The sequence below is a fragment of the Euleptes europaea genome, chromosome 16 (genome assembly GCF_029931775.1).
Source record: "Euleptes europaea isolate rEulEur1 chromosome 16, rEulEur1.hap1, whole genome shotgun sequence".
NCBI lineage: Eukaryota > Metazoa > Chordata > Lepidosauria > Squamata > Sphaerodactylidae > Euleptes > Euleptes europaea.
The window spans coordinates 33171710-33189773 of NC_079327.1; the positions used below are offsets into that span (position 1 = coordinate 33171710).

General features: G+C 40.4%; 1 protein-coding gene across 1 annotated transcript in view; it reads right to left on the reverse strand.

Moving 5' to 3' along the window:
* Positions 1–5: 5 nt before the first annotated feature.
* The window catches only part of EIF5B (eukaryotic translation initiation factor 5B), a 36262-nt gene continuing 18203 nt past the window's right edge, over positions 6–18064 (reverse strand). Inside the window, exons 7-24 of the mRNA XM_056861692.1 lie at positions 16239–16334; positions 15764–15850; positions 15454–15540; positions 14450–14742; positions 13860–13967; positions 13509–13619; positions 12490–12557; positions 12117–12258; positions 10148–10279; positions 9589–9771; positions 9327–9488; positions 6060–6191; positions 4074–4205; positions 3887–3963; positions 3620–3784; positions 2332–2470; positions 966–1127; positions 6–738 (exon numbers count right to left, since the gene is read on the reverse strand). Coding sequence (XP_056717670.1) covers positions 631–738; positions 966–1127; positions 2332–2470; positions 3620–3784; positions 3887–3963; positions 4074–4205; positions 6060–6191; positions 9327–9488; positions 9589–9771; positions 10148–10279; positions 12117–12258; positions 12490–12557; positions 13509–13619; positions 13860–13967; positions 14450–14742; positions 15454–15540; positions 15764–15850; positions 16239–16334 — 2384 coding nt within the window. The 3' untranslated portion in view covers positions 6–630. The remainder of the gene's footprint in view (positions 739–965; positions 1128–2331; positions 2471–3619; positions 3785–3886; positions 3964–4073; positions 4206–6059; positions 6192–9326; positions 9489–9588; positions 9772–10147; positions 10280–12116; positions 12259–12489; positions 12558–13508; positions 13620–13859; positions 13968–14449; positions 14743–15453; positions 15541–15763; positions 15851–16238; positions 16335–18064) is intronic.

Here is an 18064-nt window from a genome sequence, read left to right on the forward strand (position 1 = left end):
TCCATTTCTTTTATTTGTAGCTCACTGTTTATGATTACATGTTCGTAAACTGTACAAGCAATAAAAGGCAGCCAACTATGCCTTACATCATGGTTGCACACAAAGCAAATACAGATACCCAATTACCTAATTCTTCTATCTTTAAAAAATTCCTATAGGCATGAAGCAAAAGAATGATGAAAAATCAAGGCAGGGAGAAAAAGAGGTATGCATAAATAAACATTTCTTACATCAAAGTCCAAGAATCACAAATTCTGCAGGAGTTTGGTAAATCAAATACTGCAGTACTGATCTTACCGGTATAAAAGTGAAAGCTTTGAGTTTTGTAATAAAAAATTAATTTTTTTATTTGGGGGTTGTGATTTGGGGAGGGCAAACTTTAAAACAGTAGCCAGTATAAAGGGAAGGACAGTGGGGAAGAAGGTGCACAGGCACATTGGAACCACAGGGACATGTAAATTGACCACTGTCAAACCAGTGTAAGTTACTTGGTTTCTCATGGAAAACATTTTATCCACATATTTTCCCCAGATGTTAATTAAATCCAACAGCCTGTTCATTATAGGTTGTTGGTGATGTTTGTAATAGGAAGTGTGGGTTTACACCAGCCTGCCCATTGCTTCACAGAACTCAGATGATCTCAAATACTTTCTTTAGCTCTACAATAAGCTGCCAGTCAGACTTCTGCATTTCATCTCTGAACCAGTCCTTCAGAGCATCGATGGACTGACGACTGATCTGTAGATAGAACATATTCAATTAGAAGTAGCACTGATTACAAGAAATAAATGCATTTATAGCAGAAATCGGGGTTTGGAAGGTTTTCTTAGGATGCATATTTCTCTACAAAGGAAAAGACATTCTATAAGAATCACTGTGGTATGCACAAAGCAAGAAAATAAGTTTACACTTAGTATTTTTGAGGTACAAATCACAAACCATAACATCCACAGCAAAGTACTAACCTTGCTGACAAGCATATCTGTTGCTTCAAAATGTCGTCCATACATTTTAGGTGCCTCACTAGGAATAGGTTCTATTTTCACACAGACTTCTTGGCCTTTTTTTGCTACATCCACTTGTTTGTGATTTATTTCAATACTTGTAACTATTCCAATATCAATGAACTGTAACACACACAAGGCACCCTTTAGAACACACACTTTTTATTAATAAAACATTTGCTTACATGACAAGGTCATGAAGGTTAGAGAGAAGAAAGTGGATGGCTCCTCCCATTTTATTCCACTGGCACGGGTGCATTCCTCTGGAGCAAGGAATCTTCTGCTAACGCAAACTACTCTTGTGTTGGCTGAAGGCTCCTTCCACCAGAGGAATGCACCTGCATCCACAGAACAAAATGGTAAAATCCAACCCACCATTTAGAATTTGGTTAGACTTTTAATCGCTTAACATTGCAAGATTGTAATAGATTGATTTAATAGGTAATACAAGAAGGGTGATACCACATGGGAGTAATACACACTAATTTCCCAAAGGATTAACATGGCTATGAAGAGTGATTGAAGCATAGGCTCCTTCTGTGAGATCCAATGCCTTTTGTGTTACCGAGTTGTACAGGAAGGCATGCCCCCACAGTGCTGAAGTATATAGAAGGCCTTGGACAATGCAAGGCAGATATGAATAGATCTAGTTTGTGGAAGCAATTTTTACCCCTTTCCTCCCCAGTAACCCTTCCCCACATAAAAAGCCACTACTGGGAGCTGGGGGACCCTCCAGAATTGTATGCCATATGACATGCGGGGGAACACATCAATCACTATATTTTGAAGGGAAGGTGAACTTGCTGTCCCCCACCCCCCAGGGGCAATGGACCAATCTGGATGGGTCACACTCCTGCTGGTTTCCAGGTAGCTCTGGGAGATTTTCAGACAAAAATGCCTTCAGATTTTCAGTTACTACCAGCATCATTAAGTTTTCATAGGACAAGACCAGGGCATTCAGAGTTCCATCATTCAAGCATTTACATCTCAGTCAGATATAACACTCAAAACTACAAGGTTGAATTTTACTCAGAATTAAGGCTAGCATTCAGCTATCATACCGCTGAAGGCACAATGAAGGAAAGGATGAAAGAGCTGATTACACAGAACAGGCTTCTTGTCCCGGCCTCCACTGCACAAGCTGCAGGTTTCTCTACTGCAACACCAAGAATTATATGCAGAATTCTAGCCCTATTATTTCCCAGGATGAACAAAAAAGCTAAGTGAACACAGCAAAGATGCTGTTGCTAGTAGGTGGCACATCTTTGATACCTTTGCCAAATAAGAACACCTGGTAACATAGATTTAGGAAATAAAAAATACTCACATTTTTACTAGGTACACACATGGGAGTTCCTTGTTTTACCTGGCCAGCTTCTACAAGGACTCCCATCACTATAGGGTCCCGAGAATTAAAAATAAACTGAGGGAGTATTTTCATCTTGCAAGGGAATACTGCTATGTGCCTAAGGGGGGGAAAAGTGGAATATTCAACATGTGATTTGAATATCAGTTATAAAACTGTGTCTTCAAATACCTACATTATTTTAGCTGGATCCAATTTATAACAAACAACAACAGAACGTCCTTCGCATAATGCTGTCTGTTAAACTATTCCCAGCCAATTGAAAATTTGTAATGGTTGCTAGAGGCAACTACTAACCACCTATTATGTGAATATATCCAATTTGGAAACTGGCCGTGAGTCTGTAAAGCAGCCATTCCACCCCATGTTTTACCACATGTGCCCTGAATGTGTGCTCAAATCCTCCTTAGCATTTGGCAGGATTGGACAATCACTGGGTAAGAGAACCTGCTCTAGATTAGTCAGGAGTGAGGACTTTAGTATTCTTCCAAAGGGAAATTTTTACCATACCATGTGCAAAAGTGTGGTAAAAATCTACACCCATTATGGCTAGCCAATTCTACAACCATCATTGCCTGCAAGTTCATTTGTGCCAACTTCTCCCATTGAGCAAAATAGCTCCACGCACTCAAGCAAGCCTCAGCAAACACTCTGCTTACTGGATTAGGAACTGTACATCAGAGTGCATCAAAATATTGCCTATCCCTGCTTCACTGATTTCAACAGGATGTAATTACTCCAGCCCAGTGCACGTGCACGCACACACAGAGAGCCTCTACAGCTAGAGGTAGTCTTATAAGAATATGTCAAGTTGGTTCTAATCTGTCAGCAGTTAAGCACAATTCACTGTAACAAGATCTTATTTTCCCCTTACACAGTATATATCTTGCCCAACAGAAAACATTCTGAGAAAGCCCCATAGTTTGCCAATGCACAATTCTGATTATAAGGAAGCACTGGGCAACTATGGCAGGGGTCTGATCAACCCCAGGTGCACACCCAGGTGCTTACATCCAACTGCAGTGAGTCAAAAGACTCTGACTTAAGGACACACATTTGTGGGAGATACAGTTATTTGAGGGGGGAGGGGGGGTTTTCAAGCACTACTGGGTTTAAAAAAATCCTTCCATGGCTCTTTAGACTACTGGTGTTAAAGTTTTTCTGAAATGGCTTTTTTATATAGTTTCTTGTGCAAACCATTTTCACACATTTTAAGGGAAAGACTGAGCTCACTTGGTTGCATACTTACTTAAATTCTTCCTGCTTCTGCTTTTTGTAGTCTTGTCTGTATTTTGTGAAGGCATCAAATAAATGATAGATAATTTCTGCACTAAAGATTCTAACTCCTAAACTATCAGCCATTTCCTGGGCTTCTCGTTCAACCCTCACATCAAATGCCAAGATTACGGCGTACCTAGAAGTCAAAAATAATTTTTGTGATGCATGAGAAACACAGACAGAAAAATACGGCCACTGGATTGTACAGGCAGCAGCATATCTTTTAAAAGGTACTTACTGAGGATCATGCTCCAACATAACTGATGCCTTCATCACATCTTTTTTATGGACAGGTCCTATATTAATTCCAGCATACTGTCAGGAGAGGGGAAAAACAGCCTGTGACTATTGACTTTTTAATTACAGTAGGAATTTATTAGGAGTAGAGCAATTTAGGGCAGTGACATGGAAAACGGAGTTCTTACTGGCACTTCTGAAGTCTTCAAAAATTCAAGTAATGCTTCCAGCGAGCCCAGAGTAGATGCCTGGACATAAACACCCTTCTCCTCCAACTTTATGGCATTCAGTGTTTGTTTCAATTCATGTATTAATTCATCCTGTGGATATAAAAAGGATATATTTTAAGAGATCCCTCATCCCTCAGTATGCCAAGATTCAGAATTCTTCTGGACCTCTTCAGTGGGACTCAACAGCTCCCAGCGCGCTATACTCAACACTTCACAATTATTTGTACAGGCAATTATGCCATTAGTAAGCTGGTCATCTAGAGCCCCATGGAACAGAGTGGTAAGCTGCAGTACTACAGTCAAAGTTCTGCTCACGACCCAAGTTCGATCCCGACGGATGTCGGTTTCAAGTAGCCAGCTCAAGGTTGACTCAGCCTTCTATCCTTCGGAGGTCAGTAAAATGAGTACCCAGCTTGCTGAGGGTAAGGTGTAGATGACTGGGGAAGGCAATGGCAGACCACCCCATAAACACAGTCTGCCTAGTAATCTTCAGGATGTGACGTCACCCCATGGGTCAGTAACTGACCCAGTGCTTTACCTTTAAGGTTGTGATAGTTTCTGAAGCAAAGCCATAAAAAATGAAAAAAGATTAATATCATTTCTCTCTGTAAAAGGTTTAGATGGAACCACAAATCAAGCTAACAAATGAATCTTTGACTCTCAAAAGTTTATACCCTGAAAATCTTGTTGGTCTCTAAGGTGCTACTGCAGACCCACACAGCTACCCTCTGAAACAGGTCAAGCTATAACCCACCAAACTCAGAGCTCTTATTTCGCTGCAGCAGCCATTTTACAGGTAACAAGCACCACTGTGATCCAGAGAGAAACGGAAACATCTGGCTGACTCCAGGCACATAAGTGAATTCAGGTAGCTTTAAAAAAGTTTTTACCACAAAGGCTAGAGTGACTAAAAGAGGAGGATTTCAAATATACTTTCGGCATGAAAGATATTGGTGTATTTACTTCCACCATTTCAACCAAAACAAATTATGATGTTTTTCAAAACAGATGGAAATGAATGTGCAAATCTCTTAAATAATCTTATAGTGCGCATTAAAGGTGATTAATGCTTATAGGCGGGCTCTTACATACAAAATAGCTACATCTCAACACTGATTTTCAAGTTTAGATTCAAATACTATGCAGTTCTGAAAAACGTATAATCAGGTCTTCAAGGTATAGTTCTGTAACAGAAATTTGTAACCCTCTATGCAACACAACTCCCAGTAGCTTAGCCAGAAGATAAAACAGTATCCATATACAAACAGCATGAATGCACATTTTTCAGACACTGCTATGAAAGTCATTTTAGAACAGCCATTACTTCTAAGACACTTTAAAAGCAAGGAGGCTAAGAACCAAGTGATGAATCCAAAGCACCACCAGCAGAGTGAAGCTGGCAGAGCAGGGAATCGTGCAACCCCCCTCTCCTGATATAGCCCAGAGCGTGCACACACCCAGTTCTGTTTCTGGGGAACAAAGGGGCCCTTGAGAACAGCATGAGTGGTATAGTGGAGATCTGAGGCAGGGCACTAGAAAACACACCCTCTCCTACCAGTAGAACAGCATTGATGGATCAAACTCTAAGACTGAACTCCTGTGCCTGCATACTTGGGAATAAATCCTATGGAACTCAGTTGGAGTTACTTTTAGGCAAATCTACAGAGTTGCACTGCAAGTTACCTTGTTTGATTAAAAAAAAAAAAACACTAAACCAAACTAAGCATAAAACTAAAGTTTTCAACCAGGAAATAAAATTTATTTCCCCTGGCAAAGGAGAAGAGAGATGACCATAATGGAAGGTGAACAATAGTTATTCTTCCTGAGAAGTTCCTCCACTGCTGAAATGTTGAACTGATTATTACAGCATAATGTAATAATACACACTGGGAATTTCTGGCTGCTGATATATTGTCATTCTAATAGGGATCACATGTGCCTTACCTTAAGAACTGGGATTTCATCCTCTTTGTAGGCTACAAGCAGGGGTAAACCAGCCAACGTTTTCTCCAAATCTTTCCCCAGAATTTTTACTCCTTGAGCAGCAACAACTTCTTTGTGCTTTTCATACTGGTTCTAAGGGGGAGGGGGAAAACAGCATTTAACAGTCCACAAAGTTATTTTAATAGTTTTCCAGACATTACCTGTCTTTTGTTGATATCTTCAGAAGCAATCCATAGCATTTTATCTCTACCAACCATGACACAAAACTACAATATAGCAGACACAGAACAGACAGCCGTTATTAACCAAAACTGGGATGCAAGGATGACTGGCTCATTTATTCATTCCAATGAATAAATCACTAAATAAATCACTCAAATTTCAGACTCCTCCACAAAAACACCCGCCCTTTATTGTGCTTATTTTTGGCATACCCTTTTAATTGCTCCAAAATGTTTTTACACCATGGTTGCTCCTTTTCCTTAGCCACATGGACATTTTTACAAGTGTAGAAACTTCAGAACAACCCTAGTGTGGAAATCTACTCAAACCGTTTCAGTGAAGGCCATACCATATTCCCATTGTTACATCTTAACGTGTAGTCACTACTACATGGAGGTTCAAGAATTTAAGAAAGCTCTGCTGGATCAATCCAAAGGTCCATCTGGTCCAGAGCTCTGTTTCCCACAGTGGCCAACTAGGGAAGCAAGGCTTAGGCGCTCACCCCCCCCCCCCACATCAACCCCCACACCACAGTGGCATACTGCCTTTGAACATGGGAGCTTCCTTTTTAGCCATCAGGGCTAACAAACATTCATAGGTTTGTCCTCCATTAATGTATCTAATTCCACACCACCAGCAGATATTCCCATATGGGTGAGAGCTGGACAATGAAGAAAACTGATAGGAAGAAAGTAGTAGAAAAGGGCAAGAGTCCAGTAGCACCTTAAAGACTAACAAAAATATTTTCTGGTAGGGTATGAGCTTTCGTGAGCCACAGCTCACTTCTTCAGATAACCTACCAGAAAATATTTTTGTTAGTCTTTAAGGTGCTACTGGACTCTTGCCCTTTTCTACTACTGCAGACAGACTAACACGGCTACCGACTGTGAAGAAAGTAGATTCCTTTGAAATGTGGTGTTGGAGGAGAGTGTTACGGATACCCTGGACCGCCAAAAAGACAAATCAGTGGGTTATAGATCAAAACCGGCCTGAACTGACCTTAGAAGCCAAAATGACTAAGCTGAGGCTGCCGTACTTTGGACATATTATGAGAAGACAAGAGTCACTGGAAAAGACAATCATGCTAGGAAAAGTTGAAGGCAGCAGGAAAAGAGGAAGACCCAACAAGAGATGGATTGATTCTATAAAGGAAGCCACGGCCCTCAATTTGCAAGATCTGAGCAAGGCTGTTAAGGATAGGATACTTTGGAGGACATTGATTCATAGGGTCGCCATGAGTTGGAAACGACTTGACGGCACTTAACACACACAATCCTGGTAGCCATGGAGATGTTGCCAATCTATGCGATAAGCAGTCATTCCCATGACAGGTATATGGAGAGGCTGCATCAGGTAGACTCCACCCTCAAATATATAGGTATTCCCCATTAAGCTATCTAAGCCCCTTGTGACTAGAAAAGTTGATGAACTATTTTGCAAGTCTCAAGGGCAGCAACAGAAAACTGACTGGTCAGCCACCTGCTGTCCAAGAGATGACGTAGGTGACTCTTAAGATAAGGAAGCTGAACAGATCAAAATCTGTTGGTGGTCCCTGGTCTTAAGAGTGTGCGGCTGTCCTCGACTAGAGCCAGGGCTTTTTCGGCCCTGGCTCCGGCCTGGTGGAATGCTCTGTCTAGTGACATCAGGGCCCTTGTGGGACCTGAAAGGGTTCACCAGGGCCTGAAAGACAGAGCTTTTCCACCAGGCCTACAATTGAGGGCAGCCGCAGGTGGTTCATCAATGCTGGCCTCCGTACCTCCCCCCCCACTTTATTTGACAACTGTTATTAACAACTATGGGGGAAGGGGGTCTGCCGACTCGGCTTGATGAATTTTGCCTTGGTGTCGGCACTCTTGCTATGGCAGGCACCATATTATAAGATGCTTGTAGTTAAATATTTTTAGGAATGATTTTTATGGTTTTAATTGTTTTTTTATTGTTGTGGTGGTTTTAATGTTGTTACCCACACTGAGCCTGGCCTTGGCCAGGGCGGGCGGGTTATATATTCAAAAAATAAATAAATATAAAATAAATAAAATACAATTTTATAAATACAATAAAATACAGTTTAAAACTCCAGCCAATCCCAGATTATAAATAGAGATGGAAACATAAACCATCGCTGCCCTCAATCGTATGCCTGGCGGAACAACTCTGCCTTATGGGCCCTGCAAAATTGGAAGAGATCCCACAGGGCCCTGGTCTCCACAGGCAGAGTGTTCTACCAGGCAGGGGCCATGGCCAAGAAGGCCCTGGCCCTTGTTGAGGACAGCCGGACTGACTTTGGGCCAGGGACCACTAGGAGGTTTTGCACACTGGAATGTAGGCTCCTTGGGGACATATAATGGGAGAGGCGGTCACAAAGTTATGAGGGCCCCAGACCATTTAGGGCTTTAAAGCTTAACACCAGCACCTTTAATTTTATCTGGAAGCCAATCTGGAACCAGTGCAGCTGGCAGAGTATTGGTGTAATATGCACCCTCCAAAGGGTCCTCATAAGGACCTGGGCAGCTGTACCTTGGACTAGCTGGAGCTTCCAAAGCACCCTCAAGGGCAGACCTGCATAGAGCAAGTTACAGTAATCAAGCATGGATCATTGTGGCAAGGGCAGAGTGGGAAAGGTAAGGGGCTAGGTGCCAGACTCACTGTAGATGGCAGAAGGCTGTCAGGACAAGGATGGAAACCTGCCTCTCCACAGAAAGGGAGACATAGGTTCCCAGTTGATATGTTTTATTCTGGATTCAGAGTTCAAATCTTTGTTATTTTTCAAGGCAGGCAGACATCAGTAATGTTAGTTTAGGTTCAAGGCTCTTAAAGAGATAATCAAGGCTCTTAATTATCATGTGAAATAAATAACATTATGGGCTTTCACAATCAATGGCCCAATCCTGCAGGTGGCAATTTAAGTAAAGAAATAACCCAAGGTATTCAAGACTGATTTCCAGAGTAGAGCAGAAGAAGGATATCAACCAGAACGCATGCTGAATAGGTTTTTGTATCCTATACTTTAGAAGTTGTATTGAATTCTATATGCTACTCCCATACCTTCACTCGCAGCTCTTTCATGGGAGGAGGTAACAGAAGACCTCTTATCTGTGTTACGATGGGACCTTCTACTCCAGGAACTATAATGCAATCTCCTTCTCTCAGGCGTCCATTAATCAAAATAACATCTATCGTAGTACCCATACCAGGAAGTGCTTTGACCTAAGTGACCAGAGCCAAACAAACACATGTACAGAGTTATTTCAATGCAGTTTGTTACCCAATAATACCAAGGATTTGTTAGACATACATTTCAAATTACCTCCATGACCTGAGCTCTGAGTTCTTCACAGTGTGCCAGTCTCTTACTTAACATGGTTTGCGTCAACTCAACAAGAAGAGCTATTAGACTTCCCATGCCATCTCCAGTGTGAGCAGAGGTAGGTACCAGTGAAACAAATGTGCGGGGATCTTTATTCTCATGGTATAAGGCAGCATTTAATCCCTAAAACCAGAAATACAATGTAACTGAAAGGCAGAAGGAAAACCAAATACAAACTCAGTACTTAATATACAAAACTGCCATGAGAGCAAATGTCTTAACAGATTTCAAAATCAAGTGACATTATTTTTCCTTAACACTGAAAAATATGGCATACTCTGATGTTTTTTTCCATGCTAACATCTAATAGCCTGAAGTATTTAGAAGTCATAAGAACTTGAGTAAAAAAAATTAAGCTAAATACTTTACAAGTTAAAAACAAAACGAAACTGTGTACGTATCATTAGGTGTTTCAATACCTTTAAGCTTCACATTGAACAAACTTTTAAAAACCCTAACATGGCTAGTATTTAGCAGCTATTTTGCAAATTTTACCAACCTGCTGTGCAAACTCCACTATTATGGCTTTTGCACGTTCCTCAAATTCATCCTTTGTGTTTTTTTTCTGCTTCTTCAAAGTTGCAGCTACATCCATATCAGGACTTTTTTTCCAGTCATATAACCTATCAATCTGAGAAAGATAGAATTAAAAATAAACGACTCCCCATTAATGCTACATTATTTGGTTGCATCCATTTAGTCAACAGTAATTGTAAGCAATAAACCAGAAATTCAAAAGGTGAACAATAATGAATATTTCATATCCTCAAATAAGTCAATCCTCCCAGTCTAGAGAGCCATGTCAATTGAGTTATGTTCTCTCTCTCACACACACTTATCTCCCTCACACAGTCATCTCCCTCTGCGGAAATAAAAAGAACTGCTTCTGGGATGAGAAATCTTATTCACTGAAGTTCTCATGCCTGGAAACAATTGCTGTGATTGAATGTTCTCCTTACAAGAAAAAAAGAAGAGAGCCCCCTTCCCTAAGATGTCCTTATCTAGCTTTCCAAGTTGTCAAAAATTTGTACCAGACAATCTCACACAGATGTGTTACCTCAAGAGATTGGGACATTAAAGGAAATTATACAGATAGGAGGAATCATTTGGGCATACTGCTGCAGGCACTTCCTGCAGCCGCCAAAACCATACAATGAGGCAACCTTAAACATATATTAAAAATGAGTTGTAGGGAAATTAATTATGATTATTTCAAAGTAAGTACCTATTGAAATGGAGTGCCGGGCAACAGTAATTCATAGGAAGATTTAGCATTTATATAGCACTGCCTATGTTCAAGGCACTTCACATATCTTAGCTCAATAATCCTTACAACAGTGCTGTAAGGTAAGACACATGGAGAAAAAGTGTTTGCCTAAAGTCACCTTTGAACCTTAGCTCAATAATCCTTACAACAGTGCTGTAAGGTAAGACACGTGGAGAAAAAGTGTTTGCCTAAAGTCACCTTTGAAACAAGGCCCTCCCGCATCACAGTATGTTAGAAATTAGTTTATTTAAAATATTTATATGCCCGCCTTTCTTCCAAACTTCTCAGGAACCACAGTGGGTAACGATGACATATAAAACGAACATTAAAAACCACAAACATAAAATACATTAAAACCACATTAAAACACCCACAGGACTTTAAGGCCCATGAGCAGAATACTGCCCCTTCGCCCAAGCTCTGACTACCCCAAGCTCTCCAAAATATCTTCAGTCTCAACAGAATGCCGGGAGAGTGGAAGACTCCACACACACACACACCCTCGGACCTCTTCCAGGCAGCTGCTCCACAACCACAGGGGGCCCAGGCCTTGGCAGAATGCACCTTCGACAAAGGGTGTCCTGGACAATCATTCTTGCTGGAAAGGGCAGAGACGCTGTACGGGAACATGCAGGAAGTCCTGCATGTATGTGGGCCCTAGGTGATGAAGGTCATCTGTGATTTAGTTACTTCTACTGTCTAAATCTAAGAACATTTTCCCAGCGTTTGAACAGCAACGTTACCAATCACATTTCACCTTTTGAAATACATGCAGGTATGGATGTTATTATCAGAACCCAGCTATAAGAACACAGAGTGAATTCAAGTAATTAACTTGCATAACTAGCCTACACATTTACCCAAATTATTACTCAAAGCATTTGTGTGCACCCCATTATAATGAATATTCAACTTCAAAGGGAAAATGAAACAAGGCAAGGATATCTTAAAACTGCAGAAAGAATATTATGCGGTAACATGAATCTTAAAGGAAGATTCACAAAAGTGTGAAGCATTGGAAAAGCACTTTCTAAAGCTCAAGGTTATTCTACAAAGAAAATTAAAGCAGATATCATGTGCTTGAGCATGGATCACTTGGTAGAAAGAACCCTAAGTACTTGATAGTTCACAAATGTAAACACAATATGAACCACCACTGAAAGCCCTTGATAAGCAATAAGACAGTGGAAGATCATCCTACCTTATTGAGTGCAACTACAAAAGGACATTTTTTAGACTTCAGCAAGTTTATAGACTCAATTGTCTGTGGCTCCAAACCATGCATGATGTCAACTACAAGAATGGCAATGTCACACAGCGAGCTTCCCCGATTTCGAAGATTGCTGTAACAAGAGAAAAGTTACACTTGACATGTAAGAGGGCACGAGCTGGTCAGAGTGACATGATCAAAGGTTTCCAAAACATAGGTAATCACTTCTAAGAAGATTCTATCAAGCAGTAAGTTTTGCCAGGTTAGCAAAGATAACAAGATTCACAGCACATTCCCCAAGAAACCTAGATTTATCTACAGATTTTTTTTAATTATATGGTATAAAAAGGAGACAGACAGTTACCTGAAAGACTCATGTCCTGGAGTATCAATGATCAGCATTCCTGGAATCTTGACAGTGTCTCTGTCAAACTAAGATTATGAAATATTAGTGGTCTCAACACTTAGGCAAATATTTTGGAAAAGTGCACTATGCTCAGCAATAACCATTTATTTTCACCTTTAACTTGTCCTCTTAGAAAAGGACGTGGAAGCACTTTCAATACAGCAGCATTTTGAAACAAACAAGAAGTCAAGTGCCCAGGGTCCACATATAAAAACTTGCATTCTTTATCCTTCAATAATGCAATGCTGCCTTTCTTCTAGATCAACATTCAGCAAACCGCCACAATGGAAATACAGGTTAGATCCCCATGCACATCTGACCCCAGCAAACCTTTTCAGATAATCAGTTCATAGAACAACACCACATGGTACACAACAGAGAAGAGCAGATTGGAAGTCTACAGCTAAAGTTGCCGATTCCAAGTTAAGACATTTCTGGAGATTTGGAGGTGGAGCCAGGAAAGGATAGGGTATAATTGTCACAGAGTCTACCCTCCAATTTAGCCATTTTTCCCCAGGGGAAGTGATCTCTGTAGTTTGGAGAACAGTTGTAATTCCAGGAGACCTCCAGGTCCCGCCTAGAGGTTGGAAAACCAGTCTACAGCACTTCTGATGAGCCTGTGAATCTGAAAAGTTCTCACCAGGTATAGACGGCTGCACTTGTTTACTAGATTTATTTCATCTTCCACGAGCATCAGAAGAGCCAGTTTTGCATCTCAGCTCTAGAGCATCGTGTGCAGAAATATTTGAAGCCAATAAAAATATCCATTAAGTACTCATGCTGCTATTAAAGAAAAGTTCTATTCTCAGTGGAGGGCAGCAAATCAGATAGGTACAATAGATCCTAGTCCAAGTATTCCAACTTGTAAATATGGATGAGGAAAAAACCAGCCCACTGAAAATCAGAGCCACTTGAAACAGTTTATAGTTCTTTTTGGAAAGCACATATATGATGTTGTGGAAAAAAAGATTACTTACACTCTTTACCATCTTTGCTTGTTCATTAATAGCTTCCAGAGGAACATTAGTTGCCCCAATCTGCTGAGTGATACCACCTGCTTCACCATCTTGCACATGAGTATGACGGAGCTGTGTGTGGGGGGAAAAAATAAATGTTAGGGAGAGGAAAAATAATTAGATGAAACCTTCCAAGCAGCATGTTTGGAATGCTTTCTTTTACACCCATCAGTTTTGCACTACAGAACTTTAAAAAGTTTCAAATTACTTACATGTTTTCAGTTGAAGCTTAAGCAGGCAGTTAGCTTGCAGACATTCCATATTAACTGCAACAGAAAGCTGGCAATTTTCTAACACACGTTCCACCCTTACCTTATCTAGGATTTTCGTCTTTCCAGTATCTACATGTCCAAGCACACAGATAACAGGTGCTCTTAGCTTCTCAGTATTTGTGTTTTTAAGGTTTTCAGCACGACGTTTCTAGGATTAAAAAACAAGCACTTTATAACAAATGGAAACTTTTAAAGGGAAAGTCACTCAGAGTTAAGTTCTTTGCCTGAAGAAAGCTGCCTGGAGAGTGCTGGAAAGCCATCACATCTCTCCAAACTAGATTAGACATGCAGAAGCAATCCAGGCTTACTCTTCCAACTTGAAGTCAACCTAAACCATACCACAAATCAGTAACTGCCACCACTGAGATAACTGAGAAATAAAACTCACTTTAGGGTCTTCATTGGGAAAAAATTAAGTGGGGTACTGAATAGAGATGTAGAATTTCCAGACATTTTGAAGTCGGGGGGGGGGGGGAAGGCATTTTTTCCAGGAAAAAAAGCATTAATGTGGGGGAAATACAGAACATAATGTTCACCAAGGAGGAATAACCCCCTCCCAGAAAAAACTATTATCTAATAATGTGTATTCAGACTGAACATATTAATTATTAGAAGATGGTGACCACATACCTCAATTTGTCGCTTGGCTCTGTCATAAGAACGTTCTTCTTTAGTACGGTCATCATCAGAATCATATTCAGAATCAGAGCTCACTTCTTTGCATAGCTTTTTCTCCACTGGTTGTTTCCCAGCAGCCTGAGATTCCGTTTCTCTTTCATCTGAAGTCTTCTCATCTTCATCTTCGCTTCCCTCACTTTCCCCATCTTCATATTCTTCGCTGTCTTCCTCCTCCTCCTCTTCATCATCTCTATCCTCGTCCTCATCATTCTGTTCCTTGACTTCAATATGGACAGTTTTTCTCTCTGTCAACAGGAAACAGAAAAGCTGAAGACTAGGTAAGATTCTAATCCTACATAGCTGTGAAAAAATAAAGCATCAGCCACATTGGCCTGGATCTAAATAAATGTACAACTTGCTCAGCACACCTGAAGAACCTCTAGACATTTTTCTGTAATATCAGTCCCCAGATCTTCTTTGAAACTAAAGGAAGTTTAAAAAGCAGTTTGTAAAACAGCATGGGAGGGTCTAGTATTCCCCTGCGATGACCAGCACACTAGGAGAACACAAGGGACATCACACTAAGCCGGCAATGGTTCCTCTCATTTTTCTTGGCTACACAGAAAGTTCTCTCTAAAGGTGGAGTCCCCCTCAACATAGCCAACAAATAAGTAAGCTTTTCTTGTCCACCATCATCATGTTAATCACGTTCGCTGGGCCTGTTGGTTTCAGCCATAATCATAATTACTGGCTGATCATAAGGTCCCAGGTGTTTTATATCCTTGATGTGTGGAACACTAGATACTCCTGGGATAGCAAATGTAAAAACTGTCAACACAATAACAGTCTATTTTACACACAACACCACAGAGCATACAGCTGTTTAAAACAGTGCATGAAGATGAAAGGGCTGTTGTATTTCTTATTCCAGACAAAGTTTTTCAGTATTGGAACAAAAGGCAGCAGAAGCCTTAGATCGGTGGTACCACTCTATTCCTCTTCAAAACAAAACTCACCCTTCTTCCTTTCTTCATCACTAGCCATAGCTTCCCAGTCATCCAACCCTGCATCTTCAGGTTCCTCATCCTCCTTTTCTTCTGAAACTAAAAAGTAATACAGATAGGATATAAGGACCAGGAAAAAAACTAGCGCACTGATACATTTGTTATTGAGAACATAAAACCTGAGCAGTCTTGAAGATGGTCCCTAAAGCTGGTTTATCTGGCCTCACAATATGAAGCTAAGGAAAAAGTAAAGGATCTTCAGAAGACTCAGCTCTCTATGATTCAAACAAATTAGGCATTTCCGATCTGCTTGATTACTGACCTGGTTCTGCTTGAAGAGTAATTTCTTCTTTCTCTGGTATAACTGGTTCTATAGCTTCTTCGATAGTGGAAGTTGGCTCCATGATTTCTAGAATTGTAAGAGAAAAAAATTACATCCATCTGAAGAGATTTTTTTTAAAGAGCATTTTGAATTATTGTTTGCCCAGATCAAACATACTACAATCACAACTATATTAACAATCCTTCAAAATACAAATTTCTCTTGATACAACTAAATGACTCTCAATGCTTACAGACCACACAGTGTTTATAATAGCTGAGAAGGAACCAGATACTACTACAGCTTTTCATCCAAGTTTTGAAATGCTTTGGATTTTGTAATTAAGATTGTGAAGTCTATTTTAAAAGAAATCAAGAGTTCTTTACACCAAACTTTAAAAAAAACCAAAATTCTATTTGATAAATATTGCTACATTCAAGAATTGCATTTTTAATGCAAAATTGAGTAACCTCACCTTCTTTGCTCTCTTGCTGCTGTTGCTTCTTTTTCTTTTTGTCTTCATAAATAGGCCTTTTCTTTGGCACAGAATCTTTGGATGGCACCTCAACACCTGCCAAACAGTAACCAAAATATTCAAAGTAATCCTGCTGCAATGTGGTAGCCAGTGAAAACTGAATTAGCAAATTAGCAAGGAGCAATAAGGCTTAACCATGAGGCCCAACCATTTTCACCAGAATAAGCCCAAGACACTAATTTGGTGAAATACAGTTTAGCTAATTTCACTGTATATTTCCAAGCCTCCAAAATATTCATGGTTAATTAGAATTCTGTCAATGGATGGTAAGCAAGACAGTAGATAATATGATATGACATGATAAAGTTTATAGTTTGTGGCCAAAGGCCATCACAATCTATCACACAAAAGTGGTGCCGGAGGCACTGGTAAACTTTGTGGCACAAGCTGAACCTTTACAAAACCGATGGGCTTCATTTGAACCAAAAGGCCCTGCTGGCACTTAATGTAAAAAATGTAGAAGAGCAGCTTTTAAACTAATCCCAGGGAAAGTTGACAGGAGTTGGGGAGAATCCCTGACAGATGCAATATGGGTGGAAACACTGGGCCCTTTTTAGTTTAGTTTTGCCGCCAAGTCACAGCTGACTTATAGTTACCCTGTAGGGTTTTCAAGGCAAGAGACGTTCAGAGGTGGTTTGCCATTACCTGCCTCCACATCACGACCCTGGCACGCATTGAAGATCTCCCATCCAATACCTGCCAGGGCCAACCTTACTAAGCTTCTGAGATCTGATGAGATCAGGCTAGCCTGGGGCTATCCAGGTCAGGGCAACTGGGCCCTCATTTAAAAGAATTTCATTTCTACAGAATGAGTCAAGCACATGTTTATCCAGTCAATGTGAGGGTAGTTGAAGTCTCCCAGTATCACATTATCTGCTTTAGTCACCTCCCTTATTTCCTTCTCTATCTCACTATCAGTTTCAAGGGTTTGATCAGGTGGGCATAGTACACCCCCCACTTCTTTAAATATATCCAGAACATGAAATTAGAGAGAGAAACAGTTAGGTCTTTAGATGACCAAGGGATAAATGGATTGCTAAAGGAAGATGGCAGAAAAGCTCAATTTTTTGTGTGTTCACTGTGGAAAGTATGGGGCATGTACCCAGGCCATAGCCACTATTTTCAGGAATGGAGTCTGAAGAACTGAGTCAAATTGAGGTGACAAGAAATAAAAGTTCTAGACCTATTGGAGAAATTAAAAACCAGTTATGCCTCCAGGTCTTGATGGCATACATCCAAGGGTTCTTAGGGAACTCAAATGTGAGACTGGTGATCTACTAACCAGCACATGTAACTTATCACTAAAATCAGCCACTGTACCAGAATACTGGAGTGTAGAAAATGTTACACCGATTTTTTTAAGTGGTCCAGGGAAACCAGGAAATTATTTTATTTATTTAAAACATTTTTATACCACCTTTCCACCCAGTCAGGGTTCCCAAGGCCAGGAAGTCTAACATCTGTCCCGTGTAAATTAGAAGAAACTGTATTATTATTATTATTATTATTGACAGAATTATTAGAAGCACAGAGGAACAAAGCCTGCTGAGGGAAAACCAGCATGGCTTTCGCAAAGGAAATTCCTGCCTTTACCAGCCTTTTGGAATTCTCCAAGAAAGTGAACAAACATGTACACGATGGTGACCAAATAGACATATAAGCTTGGACTTTCAAAAGGCTTTTGACAAGGTACTTCACCAAAAACTCCAGAGTAAACTTAGCGGTCATGGCATAAGAGGATGAGTCCTCTTACAGATTTTAAAATT